The 16,381-nt window shown below is 38.3% G+C and overlaps 1 protein-coding gene across 2 annotated transcripts in view; it reads left to right on the top strand.

Annotated features, from left to right (window-relative positions):
* The window catches only part of gdf11 (growth differentiation factor 11), a 29,472-nt gene extending 15,326 nt beyond the window's left edge, over positions 1–14,146 (top strand). Inside the window, exons 2-3 of one of the 2 annotated variants that reach the window (XM_015004208.2) lie at positions 3,519–3,892; positions 9,660–14,146. In XM_015004208.2, the coding sequence (XP_014859694.1) occupies positions 3,519–3,892; positions 9,660–10,037 (752 nt within the window). In that variant the 3' untranslated portion in view covers positions 10,038–14,146. Of the gene's footprint in view, positions 1–3,518; positions 3,893–9,656 lie in introns of both variants that reach the window. The other variant, XM_015004207.2, reaches the window with a different exon arrangement.
* The last annotated feature ends 2,235 nt before the right edge of the window (positions 14,147–16,381 follow it).

The raw sequence follows: 16,381 nt of genomic DNA, 5'->3' as shown, positions 1-16,381 counted from the left end.
TCCCCCGGTTCTCTTTACAAGCTAACGTTGCTCTTTTGCCACGAGTGGCATGCGCCTCCAAGATGTGGGGTGCAATTAAGCTGCAGGCATTCATCTGTGCCTCCAGCCTGTGCGTTTACAGGATCTATAAAGGCACAAATTGATTTCCCATATCAATGCAGTCATTGTTTAACATGACATAGCTCATATGTGGAGCAGGTGTGTTTAATAACCGGGGACCTGAATTGGATTACTACAAAACAGGCCCTGCTTTCTCAGGTTACTCCTTCACAAGGAGCTGAACCGCTCCGTCTCTTCGGCGTTTGCCTTTTTCCTTTTTTCTGCGAACCCGGGGAAAGCGACAAAAGCTGCAGGCGATCCAGTCCCCAAAAGTATAAAACCAAGAGCAAACTGCAGAATCATTAATTCCCGGTTTTTGTCCTGATGAACAAACACCGGCCACGTTAATTGCCGCGACCTCAGCAACCCGCTAACATTTGAGAACATTGACATATTGTTTGTCCAGCGTGAGACACTGTATAATTTACACTCACTAATGACTGTGCTTGGAGGTAGGGGCTGAAGGGCCACGTCTGTCCCGGGTTTGGCCCTTATTCAGTGCAGAATGGTGAATTCATATCCCTGAATGGATGCCCATATTTCAAGTACTTGTTTAGCTAAAAAAAAAAAAAAAGAAAACAACCAAAAAAAGCTGGATGCCGAGTTCTGTCCTGAAAAACAATCCACTATTGGCCGGCGAATCTCCACCCAGATCAAAACAAAACAACAAAACGTGGCTGAAATAATGGTGTTGTGTTTTTTAAAAGGCTTTGAGCGAACAGGCATGATGTGAAGAAAGACATATTACCATCGCCATAGGGTTGACCTTGACCTTCAAACTCAATCTGGCTGTTAGAACTGCCCCCCCACGGCACCCCCGAGATGTAAAGAGGCTGACGGTTTTGACCCCTGATCCCATTTCTTAACTAGACTGAGGTGCCAAATAACCTTTTGACCCAGGAAGCATTTGCAGGTTGCCTGAGCAACCTCGGATTAAACCGTGATTGACAGATCCGCGCAGATTTCACTTCGCTTTTTAATGGGATTATCAAAAGCAACTACTTTACAAAATAAACGGCTCAGCTTTGCTTTTGTTTTCTTCTTCTTGTTTTTTTTTGTGTGTGTTTTGATCCAAATCAAATGTTCTCTGAGAAGAAGAAGAAGGCCATTGTACTGTGTTGCCACATTATTATGCTAGATAGATACAGAATACATTTCCCTAAATAAACGAACACTTTACATGGAAATGAATGTCTGAATTCAAAGGATGGATAACATTAGATCAGATTGAGGTCTATGCAAATGAACCATATGCAGATCTGACACAAATCACAGCCGCGGATCACGACAGAAATAAATCTGTGAACTTCAAGTATCCACCAGCATAACTCTTAATTCACACCCTTAATTAATTTCCAACAAAAGGCAGGCACTGGAGGGGCAAAATGGATAGAAAAACTTCAGATGTTTTATTTCTGCTTGATGTAATTTCAGGGTAGTCCATTTCATTAGTGCTGACCCAGGGGAATCGAAGGTTACCATCTGGCCACTGGCCACCATTACTGATTCTTGTTTTAATATGCAAATGGTTGTTTTCCGATCTTAAAGTAATCACAAATGTTCCCCGACTGAACGGGCCAAAATACAAGGCAGTGTGTACTTGTGACGCAGCAGCCTGTGAGAAGACAGACAAAATACTGCGCAGTATTTTACAATAATATACAATGTATATTATTGTTTTAGTGTTGTCAATAATATACATTACTGTTTTCCAATATCAACCTCCAAAAACTAAAACTTTTCCTTTTTTTGCTTGCTCTTAGTGATTGAAATCTCACACTTGTTGCATTTAAGTAAAACAGAAAATAGGACGACGAAATCGTCCACACAACCTTTTCAGCTCACAGGAAGCTCAGGAATTAAATCGCTGCTTCAATTGTTTTAACCTTTTTAATTATTTCTCTGGTTGTAGCTTGGGTAAAAAAATAAATATTTTTCTTACTGTTACAACTAAGCATTTTAAGATTTGCACACATCTGCTCCAATTTAATAATATGTGTTCTTGTCGTTCGCATTTTTCAAGAGTGACTGAGCAAAATGTACCCTGGAGTTGCCTTACAGTTTTACCCTGGAAAAGTTATGAAATACTGATAAAGAGATCATACATGTTCTAATCAACTTAAAAAGTAAAACATGAAATACAAAAATATTTCGATTGTAATTTTTTTTAACTTTTGCCCTTCTGGATGAATATTGTGTTGCATTTCTTGACTATTTCGTTGTGAAATTAAGCTAGCTTAACAAAAAAAAATTATTTTAATGCTGGTTTTTTGCACATCTTATCTTTGGTTCCAGTTATTGAGGAGAATCTCATGGTTGCATTGTGTTTATCATCTATATGTGAAAAGCAGATACACTAGTGCAGTGGGAAAAACACATCGTACAACGTCGCTAACGGTTCCTGCACAGTTTTATAGAGGAGGATGCCGCTCAGACAGCTGTGCAAGAGTTTCCATGTTTTTATATCTTTATGTTCACTGGTTTTCTTTCACAGTTCAGAAACATGAAAGCAGGTTGTGAATTAGTTGTAAGTCTAATTTATTTTATGTGTGTGGATGTTTTTTTTAATCCCTGGGTGTTGTCCTGTGATGGACTGGTTAATGTAGAAAATGGGTGGATGGATTCTGCTGTTTTGGGTTGCATAATGATGTACTGCTTTGCACTGTTTGGCCAAACAATGAACTATTGTGAAGAAAAATAGAAAAATAGTGAGTCAAGTGTTTATTTTCTGATTTTCAGAGTGGAGATAATAGGTAAACATACATTTTTAAGTCTTGCTTCAAATTCTGAATGTGAGACAAGTCTGGACTTTGACTGGACCATATTTTGATCAAAACATCTGGCTGCATGTTAAGGGCTGCTGTTCTACTGGAAGGTAAACCTTACAGCTTACAGTCTCAGGTTTTCTGCTGCTCCTAACAACAGTTTTTCTGCATTTCGTTCCATTTTCACATACGGTTTGAAAAGCCTCCCTATCCCTGCAGAAGTAAAGTAAATCCAAAGCATGGAGGAGGATCCGCTGAGAGGATGGAGTTAAATTAAAAGGAGTGTTAGCTTTCTGACAGACATGCCATTATTCATGGAGGCTTAGGAGTTTAAACTCGGCCTCACATGTTTGCTTTGTTTGCAACATGGTGACGATGGCTTTTTGTTTTTTTGGTTTTCCATAAGGATAAAATTTGTGAAATGCAGAACTAATAGTGATCCAGCTGAACTGTGAATCTCTGCAGCTCCTCCAGAGTCACCATCCGTCTCTTGGCTGACTTCCTGATCAACGCTCCCCTCATGTTTGCAAACAGCCTGGGTTAACTTTCTATTTATTTGCCAGATTAGCCCCATTTGATAATAATTTACACTTTGAGTGTTTCATCATAGTTTGCCAATTAAAAGCAGGTCTCTCTCTCTCTCTCGTTTGGCAGCGGAGCCCCTGGTGCAGGTGAACGGGAAGCCCAGCTGCTGCTTCTTTAAGTTCAGCCCCAAGCTGATGTTCACCAAGGTGCTGAAGGCTCAGCTGTGGGTGTATCTCCGGCCGCTGCAGCAGACCTCCACCGTCTACCTGCAGATCCTGCGACTGAAGCCCGTCACGGAGCAGGGCAGCCGCCACATCCGCATCCGCTCCCTGAAGATAGAGCTCAACTCCAGGGCCGGCCACTGGCAGAGCATCGACTTCAAGCATGTGCTGCAGAACTGGTTCAAGCAGCCCCACACCAACTGGGGAATCGACATCAACGCCTTTGACGAGAGCGGCAATGACCTGGCCGTTACCTCGCTGCGACCCGGGGAGGAGGGGCTGGTAAGGATCCTCAGACCTGTCCCCAGGGCCGGACAGCAGGGAGGGGCCTCACTGCCGCTCACTTTTATATAAATAACAGGCAGGCTCCATCCTGCTCAGAAGTTAACCCTTTCATGCATGAATTATGATCCTTTGTGTCAGGATTTTTTTTCCCCCCAATTCTTTATTTTATTTTCTTAAGGCATAAAAAAACAGGTAGGAAAAAATTTTTGTAAAGAAGAATTTATTTTATTTTCTTTAGGTGATCAATTGTAATTTTCTACAAATACAAAGTTGTTATTTGAAAAATACATCAGTAGTATTGTTCTTTACAATATTCTTTTTACCTGAAAGAGTCGTCTACAGTAGAAGGAGGGACCGGGTCGATCAGCATGCTTTTTTTTGTCTGTCAGCCATATTGGATTTAACAAAAATAATTTCTTGTATTTGCAGCTGATGGCCAGTAGTTGATAGTGTATTTTATGATGCATTAGTGTCCACTTCAGTGGTCTGTGTGCATTTATAACATAAAAATCCACAAGAAGCACAAGAAAATGGCTTTTAGACAGCTGTCCACTGTAGTGACCACCATGCATGAAAGGGTTAAGATACATCTTTAATTAATGGCTCATTTGCATTCATCTTGTAGATTATTATAGTTATTCTTAATGAGGTTATATGTTTTCACATGAGACTAGGCTGCAATTAATGATGAAAATCCAAATTTACTACTTAAATGATTTGATCTTCATTTCTATCTTGTGACAACGAGAAGGACAGATGGACAGTCTGACATATTTCTGATATTATGACGATAAAATGTCAAACAATCTCAAAGAAAGCTTAGATGTTGACCATAAACCATATTTATATTTCTAATTGAGTAAGAGTTTGCATTAGCTCCTGCTCAAAAGAACTGAGACTTGACTTGGACTTTAAAGACTATTAATCTGGAGCTGCATTTTACAGACTCACTCAAAACATTTGGGTTTGGACTTATTCTCCTTAAGGTCTCTACACTTTAATTCATGCTTTAAAGACTCAGGGCTGGACTTGAGCTGGAACTCTAAAACATTAAGTCATGGACTTTCTCGTTTAAAGACACTTTATTTGACTAGAGTTTGAATTTCAAAGACTCTGTCTTGCTTTGAAGCCTGGGTGAAATAAAGCCACAGTCTATAAATTCTCCTATAAAAGGAAAGCAGGTATTAAAAATAAAACACAAAACACTGATTTATTCATTTAAAGGTTTGACATAATGGCCACTCTTAACTCTATTGATATTATCAAAAAAAGTACTCTCAATAAAACAGAACAGAATAGAATAAACTTTATTGAACCCCCAGGGGAAATTGCTTATTTGTTGACATTTGATGAGCTTGTGTTTGTCCCAAAAATGGTCTTATTTCTTATCTAATTTCTAGATAAGAAATATATCTTATATCTAAAAAATGGCTGAAGTCAAAGCTTAGAACATGAATTAATAAATAAAATATATAAATAAAATACTTATTGCACCTAGACATAAGTCCATAAGCAGTTTGGTTTCTGTCACTTATGTCAAAAAGCGCAAGAGCACTAAGTGAATTTAACCTTTTAACTGGACAATTAGCTTACCTTACACGATTGCTGCTGTAGGAGCCTCAGTTTGTTCAAAACTTCGTGAAATGTTTCGTTCATTTTGACGACTGCTATACACATCGTGTACCAACGTGCGGTGCAATCAGTTCGGTTTTTGTCGTTTATTATTACACTCTCAGAAATTACAGTGGCCTCATCGTGCCACAAAAAGAGGGAAAAGTAACAAGAAAGTGAAGAACAACTAAAACCCACCTTACTCCGTTTCCGTGGCAACCAACTGACAACAGCTCCACCAGCCGACAGAGCAAAGATTACGTTTTATGTCTTCAGTCTTGATGTTTATTTTACGAGTAAGTGGCCCCCATGATTAGCTGATTTAAACACCGACTGGGCTGACGGTCCGTCAGAGCAGGTTTGTGGGTCGCCTTGTTTTATTGAAACAGAAACATTGAAATTGCACATGTCCACGCTGTCAAAGAGAAGCTAGCATGCTAGCTTCACTCATGCGGGTGAAGCTAGTCGTCAAAGTGAAGCTAGCACACTGACCTGCTTCACGCTTCTCTGCCATTTTATTTAGATTAAAATGTTTTACTGACTTGTGAGTTGTGACACCATTGGATATTCTTATGTAGCGTTAACATTTAATATGAAAACATTGTGTAGATTATTCGCATGATTGTTTGTAGTGTGTAAATTTACCAACCGCCTCGCATAGCAGTGGCTCATGTGTCATACATTAGTCACATAATTTCCAATCCAGTAGTTTAATGGTAAACCCTTTTCTACATTTTAGTTTAGTGAATATTACAGCTCAGAATAATGCACAGTAGTTTAAAACAGCCTAAATGAAGGAATATTTTTGTGTTGACATAAATTTAAGTGGTCTAGTTGGCATGAATCAAATGACAAAATATTTATTTTGGTTATTAGAAACATTAGGCTAAAAGACTTGACTTGAACTTGGAAAAAGGTTGTTTTATAAATGTTTTGTCATTTTGTAGAGATAAATTAAGTCTTCAGTCTATTTTAAATTCTTAGTAAACCAAACTGAAATCACAGATTCTTTGTTTAGGATAGAAACTATTTAAAATCCTTTTTCTTTTTTATCCTGTAGATTTTTTTTATTTTTTTTTTGCTTTACCTCTCAAATGAATAATGAAGAAAACAATCTGTTTTGCTGGATGCATTTGTAGACTACTTTATAAATGGTGAAACTCTGGTTCCAGCATGATAAATGGGCCTGCGCAAATGAGTTCAAACTTCGGCCTCTAAGCAAAAGCCATCGGTGAGCCATTAATCTAGTTCGAGTTACTGAACCTGACAGTTAAATACAACATCTTTGTTGAATTATGTAGGCCACTTACCCTAGTTAAGCAACGCCAAATATTTACCAAGTGGTTATTTGGGTCAGATCTCCAGAAAACATTAGAGGTCAGCTCTGGTGTCTTGGCCAATAAACCGCTGCCCTTTGAGCGCACAGCAGTGTGCTTTATTGTTCTTAACCAAAGACAATAATTAAATCCAAAACACAGGAGGGTGTGTACGATAATATCACCAAACACAACAACCCAGAAAAGAACGAAGAGACAAACACGCCTTGATCTTCTGAGTGATTTTCCACAGTAAAAGCCAAGCCGACATGGCTTCACCCCAGCAGCTTATTTCCTCTCCTGAATGCATCACAGAGAGCTGCGCTGCAGCCCAGCTGGAATCACTGAGGGCAGAAGGAGGCTTTGTCAAACAAACATGCTGAAGTAAAATATTTGATCTGCTCGCTGCTCCCAGAGGTCAAGGTTATGGTAGCCTGCAGATGACCTTCTGGGTCAGAGGTCAGCTCAAGCATACACAGTGAGCCATTAGTGTGGGTAAAAGCTAGTTTCTGTCAGTGCCCGTTGAATCAGAGACTCATTTTGCCAAAGTGAACCACAGAGTGCCACAGAAAGTCATTTCTGCCTGTTGCCGTCAGGCTTTACAACGTCCAGGTCTGGGCTAATTGTTTCAATTTGATTCTGCGCTCATTTATTGATTAGTATATTGCATGTGATTGCTTGTTATGTATTTATTTATTTGTTTATATCTAGTCATTTTGAACTATTCTCTCTTATATATATATATATATATATATTTTTTTTTTTACAAACTTTGTATTTATCACCTAAGATGGAGTAGCTTTCAACAAATAAGCAATTTTCCCTTGGGGATCAATAAAGTATATTCTATTCTATCAGCCCTAAAGCAGATTATTCCAAAAAATCACGAATTGATTAAATTATACATTTTGTCAATTTTGCCAATGAATGGGAAATATATTTTAAGTTGTTTTTTTTTAAAAACAAATGAAAGCAAGGGAATGAGAAGCAAAATGAAACCATCAACCTAAATGTTGGACTCATCACTTATTATACTAACCTTAAAATAACATTACATTGGATTATAATGCAAAAATACTTTATCTATAAAAATTACACATTTTTCAGTTTTGTTATCACCATCTTTAAATTAATGTCTTTTTTTAAGGTTTAATGGGAAGAAATCCACATGTATAAAAGTAAATCTGCTGTTGTTAGGTGGATAATCCCATTGTTTTCTATTGGTGGGAGTTTTTCTGCAGTGCATGTTGATGAGGACGGTGGAATTGGACCAGTTTTTGTGATTCAGCGTTGACCTGTGACTGAACTTTACTGCTACTGACGCTTTTGCCACTTATGGGTGTGAAGTTTCACTGCCAGGTCCAATAATGGGTTGCACTGTGCTTGTTTTCATTATTGGCTGTTCCAAACAGACATGTGAATGATTTCACACCTGGAGTTTGGTGCTGTTTTTTTGCTCTTGTAGTTTCTGAGTGATAAATCTTCTTTGGGATCAGTTTCCTCAGGCACAATAGGAAAGTAAACATGTCTGTCTTTCCCTCCTTGGCAGCATCAACTGATATCAAATGTTTGGAAATTAACGTGACTTTGAACGAGTTTTGACTCTCTCTCTTCCTTTGTTTTGTTTCCAGCATGCCGCAGCTTCTCAATCAGATTTAAGTCTGGACTTTGACTAAGCCAATCTGATACATATTTTTCTTTTTTTTTTGCTTTTCAGAGCTGGAATTATTGGTAAATGTGAGATGAACCTTGTGTTCGGATTAGAATCAATAGTTTTGCACTGAGGCCATTTATGCCCCGTCTCTTTCTTATTATCGAATCATGTGTACTGACCTTAACAGAGGAAAGTCTGAAAGATGTTGTTCTGTCTTTTGTGAGATCCTGTATGATCTGTTGATGTTCTTCTGGAGTTATTTTGGTTGAGCAGCACTTCAGGGGACGTTTACCACGGCTCCATGTTTTGCTTCTTTATGGATAATGACTCTCACTTTGGTTTGCTGGAGTTTTGAAGCCTTAAAAATGAATTTGAAACCCTTTACAAACCGATAAATGTTGATGATTTCAAAGGAGTACTGTGGATAAAACAGGAAAGGTCACAACCCCAGTTTGGCAGTATTTTACACCTATTATGCAAAATTCACAGTTTTTATGCTTCTGTACTTTCATTTGGGTTTCTACTGCTTCTAAAAAAAAAAAAGCCTGAGCGCTTAAAACAAAACAAAACAAAAAAAAACACTCAGCCTTTCTTTGGCAATAAGTTCATATGTTTTGGTGTCTGGAAAATGACTGGTTTCAAAAATGTCTGTCACATTTTAAGTTATTTGGGTTTTTGCAACTGAGCGTTAGCTGTGTTTATAACAGGCTACTGTTGTAACCATGATTAAATGTTTGAGTTGCTTTTACAAAATCTAGCCCCAAAGCTACAACTGTTCGTTTTTTTGTTTAGTGTTTTAAAATAAAATAAAATAAAATAAAATAAAACAAATCAGAAGGCTCTGGCCCTCACCTAGCAACCTCCAGTGAACCCCAGGCTGTTGCCTAGCAACCCCAGCTAAGCTCAGCCCGTCACCTAGCAACCCAAGCTAAGCTCTAGGACGTTTAGTCAGGTGGTTTTAGCGCAAGAAGCTAACCAATAATTATGGATATGAAGTGTTTCACATGATCCATGTCTCAGCCGTATCCTCCAGCCCTAAAGTGGACGACCATCACAGACTATATAAAAGTAGAAACATCAACAGTTAGTCACATTCTTTAGTATGTTACCTTGCAGTTGTTCTCTTATAACCATTATTCTGTCTGTCATGCCCTCCCTGCCTCCCTCCCCCTGATTCCAGCAGCCGTTCCTGGAGGTGAAGGTCCTTGAGACCACCAAGCGCTCTCGGAGGAACCTCGGGTTGGACTGCGACGAGCACTCCACCGAGTCCCGCTGCTGCCGCTACCCGCTGACCGTGGACTTCGAGGCATTCGGCTGGGATTGGATCATTGCCCCCAAGCGCTACAAAGCCAACTACTGCTCCGGCCAGTGTGAGTACATGTTCATGCAGAAGTATCCGCACACCCACCTGGTGCAGCACGCCAACCCGCGCGGCTCCGCAGGGCCCTGCTGCACCCCGACCAAGATGTCCCCGATTAACATGCTTTACTTCAACGACAAGCAGCAGATCATTCACGGCAAGATCCCAGGGATGGTGGTGGATCGATGTGGGTGCTCTTAGGCTACAGAAGGAGATACACACACACTTACGTTCAGCCCTCATTAAAACACCCAAAACCCCTACGGAGCTCTCCCCTCGGCACCAGATTTCACTTTTGCTCTGCCACAGAAACAACCTGCTGGGTTTCCATTTTTTTTCCAGTAATTAATTTGATTCTAACTGTATAAAAAAAAAGTTATAAATGAAACAAGAATCAAACAAAAAAAAAGAACTGAAGATGGAAATACAGTATATTATGAATGATTTGGGTCTGCTTGTGGAGTAGCCTCAGAGGACGGTGAGGCAAAATATAGAGTACATGTTAGTTTTGTGATTTTTTTTAATGGCATCTTTGTGAAGTGTCCAGGTTAGTGGAATGTGTTGACAGGTGACATGAGTATATTTCATTAAGCAGCGTCTGCTTTTAGGGGCCGTTCCAATATATTTAATTTTCAGCTCCACATTTACATTCAGAAAATATTTTTATCCATTTAAGTGTTTGCAGAGAAAAGGGGGCAGGATCATAATCATTTAGCAATTCATCAATTTTTACAACTCAGTAGCCGCATTAAATCTAATAATAACAATAATAATAATAATAATTTGGACAAATCCAAAATGTGTTTACAGATGTTTAGAGATCTGAAAAGTTGTCGAGACCCAAAGCCAAACCAATGATTATTAATTGCTAATAATTGTGCAAAACCCCAGAGTAAGACTTCTACAAATAGCTTTGAAACGTAATCTTGAAATAAATAAAAGCTAAAAGGTTAAACTGGTTAAATTCTGTCCCCCAAAGTAAATAAAGTCTCAATAAAAGTAGATAATATTTGAACTCATTGAAGTCTAAAAAGAAAACATCATGTAGATGCAAACTTAGGTGTAGATTTGGAAGATCATGATTTTTCAACATTAAAGTAGAATATCACACTCAACAGCTGTATTTTTTTTTAAACCGAGACGTGTAATAAAAGCCCTGTTTCCTTATGTAGAGATGGTTAAAGATAGATATTTAGTCATACAGTGAAATTAACACGATTACACAGTTCTGCTTACAGTGAGAAACTCACCATGAGTGTGGATGTCGTGTTAATTTGGAGCTTGTAAAAACGTGGGAGTTCGTTATTCCGATCATTAACACACAAATAAGTGCCAAAGTTTTAATTTGTTTTACCTGTCCATGTATTTTCTATACATGAATAGGTGAAATGTGTACTTACACACTAATGTTTAGCTGAATATCCCTTACCGAGATGCAGAAAACCACACCAAGCTTCTGGTGCAGTTCTGTCAGAATATTGGACCACTCTTCTCACCACAATCAGTGGAGCTGTGATTTATTTTCATTTTATTTTTATTACATTCCAGTATTGCGGTTCGAGCCATTTGAAAAACCTAAAGTTAGCCTGCTCTATCCCAGGCAACAACTCCATGGCATTATGCTGCCACCACCGTGCTTTACAGGCGGTACAGTTTCCTCAACTTTTGAAAGGATCACCTTTACCCCTCCAAATGTTGTCATTGGAGTCACTTTCTCATCTTTCACAAAAATAAGATGTGGGCAACAGCAAATTCAGCTTCAAGGTGAGAAATCTGGAGCTTCTTTCTCGGTCAGCATCCTCTCAGACTGTGTTGATGTTAAACACTGGGAAAGGCGGCGCTGCTCCTCCTGCATTCTCCCATTTAAAACTAGCTTGCGTCTTTCCTGGGTCGTGCTGATATTTTCTGACTTGTGTTCCTCCCTCTGACAGAGGCAGACTGGGTCAAAGAGCTGAGACATGGAGAAAATGAGTGTTGCAACAGAACAAAGATCCAAAACACGCATAAAATCTGGTTCTGCAGTAGACAAAGAAGGCTTACATTGGGATTGAAAATATATGAATTATGCTTAAACTCTGGGTTAAAACAACCAATTTAAATGAGCGCCGCCAATTCTGCTTAGAAGAGGGGTCCGATATTTACCAGAAGCTCTATGGCGAGAGGAAGCAATGTAGTTTCTCTACAGTTTGCTGAGTGAGATTTAATCAAATATTAATGTAGGGATATATCAGGGCCAGTAAATTCTGAGGAAATTCACAATAAATGTAAACTTGTGCACCTGATTGTTGTTTTTAAACTTGTCTTTTATATAATTGATTCACCCTGCAAAGTGAAAACGATTCGTGAAAATCAATGTGACATTCACGCCCACGGTGTTCATGAAAAAAAAAACCCTGTAAAACAGCTGAGAAACATATTATTATTTCTAGATGTTAACCTATTTCTACATGTTTGCATCTATGTAACAAAAAAAAAACACTTAAACGACAGAAGAGCTTTAGCTACTTTACCCCCGAGTTGTTAGCATTTTTTCTTCAATGCTAGAGTGAGCAGTACTGCTGTTATAAAAAAATTATTATAACTGTTATTACTGCCATAACTAAACAAAAAAAAACAAACAAAAAAAAAAAACCACACCTGGTCTGCAACATTTAAAAAAAAAATCAAGATCAAGATACTGGCTTTACAACCAGCTTTTGTTTAGAGAACATATTGGATTGCATTTTGAAATGCCCCCATCCACCTCATCCTCATCATCATCCTCATCATCATCATCCTCATTATCATCATCATCATCGTCACAATGGAGAAAATAATGTTAGTGCTTAAACAGAGTAGATTAGTATGCTCGAAGCTTGTCTTTGTCTCCTGGATGTCGAAGCAAAGATATCCTTTTGTTATAAAAAAAACGAAAGCACTATGCTGTTGGATAAAGTGAGAGCCTTCTGACATTATATATAAATGATATATGTATATATTAAAAAAAAAAAAAGAAAAAAGGGGGTTACAAAAACCCTTTTGGGGGGCACTCTACCTTACCAACAATAAATTTTGCACTATGGGACGTTCATGGCGTAAGGAGCTGAAGTGTTGTTTGCGTTTTACCAAGCACAAGAGAGCTTGTACAGTATAGGATAAAAATAAAAAATAAAATAAATATTCATGCTTCTGGTGATAAACCATAAAGTAGAGAAGTTTTCACTTCTTTTTGATACCATCACTGACTTTCCTGACTTTGTCTGAAGCGGGGGCCTGTCCATACACCCACACACTTCGATTCGATCTGGAACCTGGATGTACTGTAACGGCAGCCTTAAAGGCCTCCGTTCCCACTCGTCATGTGTGTAATATATGTCTGGATCTATGGAAATGCTTTAACTGGAAATGGCCCACCCATCAACCTTAATTTGTTATTGTGTTAGAAAGATTGAAAACTGTTAACTTAACGTGTCATCTGTCTTGTATTTTTATTTTATTTTTTTTGCTTTTTTGTGTATTGTAAGTGAGAGCAGCCATTCAAATAAAAAACAAAAAAACAAAAAACAAAAATGGGAGTATCCAGGGATCGTTAGCCAAAGTAGAGGACGACAAGTTATGTGCCGTAACCTTTGTGATTGCAGGAATATGCTAGAACACTTCAAAGGGAGGAAAAGGCTGGTTTAGGGGCTGTGGTTACAAAATAAATAAATAAAACATCAACTGATCGGTTATTTATTACTTACAATGCATTTCCAAGTCTGTCTACCTCACTTTAGTCTTCAAGTATTTTTTTTTTCTTCCAGAAAAATCAGAGTCAACATAAAACGCATAAGAGCCACATCCCCTCCAAAAATTTCAACGTAAAGCACAGGGTCCCCTTGCTCTCAGGTTCAGGCTAAGTTGCTAACAGAGTGACTGACGGTCATGCATGGTCAAAGGAAAAAAATAATAATAATAATAATAATAGCTGTGCCCAGCTCTGGGGTTTGACTATGTTCAAAGCTGTTGAGAGTTTTGTTTTAGTGTTTTTAAACTTGTATGTCTGAGAGTTTTGGTTTTGTTTTCATATAAATATATGAGAGTAACAAATATCTATGTAAATACGACCGAAATGTTAACTTTTATCATGTTTTGGACAGGTTCGCCGCTTCTAACTGTGTCTCTCTCTTTCCCCCTTCATACCTGTTCTTTGTGTAGTGAAAAAGAAAGGAAATCACCCCATCTCTGTAGTTTAATGGATGTGCGTATGAATAACTGTATTATTATTTTTGCCTTTTGTTGTTTATTTACTGTCATTTTCTTTTGTACAATAAATCATTTATTTAGCTTAAGTGGGTTGCATTACGTTGTGTTTTTCTTCTCAGTATCGTGTGCTTATTTGGCAAAGATTTTACTTTAGTAGGAATAAAAACAAAGAGAAGATAAATTCACTTTACTCCACGTGTAATAAGCAACTCTGTTGTGTTAAACAAAACCGTAGAGTACTTTTGGGAAATATATAAATATTTACATATACAGTCAGATAAGTGGTGGTTTTGTGACTTCCTTCTTTTTTTTAACTCAAGCCAACAGTTGAAACTAAAACAACTTTGTAATTAAATGCGAGGAAGTAGTTAATTTTTTATTAATGTTTTGATGTCAGAAGACACACAAATATTGATATTCTTATAAGGAATCAAATTTTGGTGTTTCTATAAGAAAGTAATCAGTTTTAAAACACCTTTCTGACAGTAACAGAGATTAAAGTTGGACTTTTAGAAAACAAACTTCCACATACGGAGAGATGACTCTCGTGAAGTCAGCAGCCGGACCATCGAAGGAAACGCAGCTGCTGATTGTATCTGGTAATAAAGTTTACCAGATATGAAAATATGTTGTTTACTACAGTTTTTACTACTTATTTGTCATTTGTCTGCGCCTGTTGATTAGGATGTTAAATAATTCAATAGCTGCCTAGTCACTAAACTAAACTAGACTAAAAGTAAGACATCAATTATTTAAAGTGGGTATTTTCCAGGCACATTGTGACATTTTGTAGAACAGTCAAGTGGCTTTTTATATTTAGTTGTTATGGAAATTCTGCATCAAAAATAATTTGACTTTGGATCATATCCGTAAATGATGTCTTGAATTGGGACTCTGTCTCTTTAAGAAGCTTCTTCTCTTTCTGACGCTCCAGCTTCAGCACGTCATCACAGCTGTAGTTTGTATGATGAGCTCAGAAGACACACAAAGGCATTTGCTAATTGCTGCTGCTAGTCTATAGGAGCTGAGTGTGGACGCCCCCAAATGGCTGCCAGAGGAGATTCAAGGATTTCTCAAACATGCATGAAAGAATAAAAGCAACAGTCCAGGTAGGTTTTTGATGAGGGAATAACATTATAACATGATGCAAAGCTCAACAAAATTGATTTTGCTCTGTACTGTGTCTGTTTGAGGTCATACCACAACTTCTCAATTGGAGTGAAATCTTAACTTTAGCAGGACCAAAACAAATCCTTCATTTTGATTTTTTTGTTGGTTTGTAAATCTTTCAGAGGTGAACTTCCTGGTGTACTTTGGATCAATGTATCAAGTTGGCGAGTCCCAGTTCTTGAAGTTTGGGACTCAACACTGATCTGCCACTCCACAGGTGATGCCCTAATCCCCAATGCAACAGTGAAAATGAGTCAAGAAAAACAATGTCCAACAATGTCCAGAGTCAGGCTGAGTCTCAATCACTTCACTAATTAAAAAAATGAAAACTAAAGGTTGATATTAACAGATCTGAATGTCCTGTGGATCCTTACATGTTGAACATTTCTTCTTCTTCTTCTTCTTGTTGTTCCAGAAGCAGCGTAATTAATTAACATTTCATACTTTAAATATAAAGTTCATATTTCTGCAAAGCTGAGAGACTCAAAAGCACGCACACTACTTTAAACCACCAGTCGCATCGTTATTATTGGACAACAGTAACAGGCAGTGGGAGGAAGTGGCAGGAAGCAGTGCGAGGCTAATTGGTGTAAGAGAGCGCTCAGAGGACAAAGGTTTAGTGTTGGAGTTTCTGTTTGCCATTATTTGGATTTCATATAAGATCCAGTCTGACCCAATTAATATGCCACCTGATAGGAGGGCCTCTCATCAACCTAATTTAGAGAATCAATAAGGGACAAATGAGAGTGAGAGCGAAGCTCTTTACGCATGCAAACAAAGACCACCCAGTACAAGCTCGAGGAGCCTGATGCCAGCAATGACATAAACCTTTTGACAAATTCTCACTCGACATAAACAAACATTCACACAGCCTCCTGCCCCTTAAGTGCATCAATGTGCCGTACACGTCATCAGTCATACTCGCCCTATATAGACAAGGGAGGGCATTGATGGCTGCTTTTATTGTTTTGGCACATAAGGAGCGGTTGTACAAGTTGAACATGAAGTGTTAGCGGTTGAATGCATCGCCCCGAGCCTCCTCACTGCTAACATGATGAACTCTGACCCGGCTTCATTGCATTTAGATGCTTGTTGAGGGAAAAGAGGTACAGTACAACATTGAATATGTTACAAAGCAGGTCATGAAAGGC

Source organism: Poecilia mexicana, unplaced genomic scaffold (genome assembly GCF_051168715.1).
Source record: "Poecilia mexicana isolate PSO_F unplaced genomic scaffold, ASM5116871v1 scaffold_5, whole genome shotgun sequence".
Classification (NCBI taxonomy): Eukaryota; Metazoa; Chordata; class Actinopteri; order Cyprinodontiformes; family Poeciliidae; genus Poecilia; species Poecilia mexicana.
Note: the sequence above shows the minus strand (reverse complement) of the source record. Positions and strands in the feature narration are given on the sequence as shown.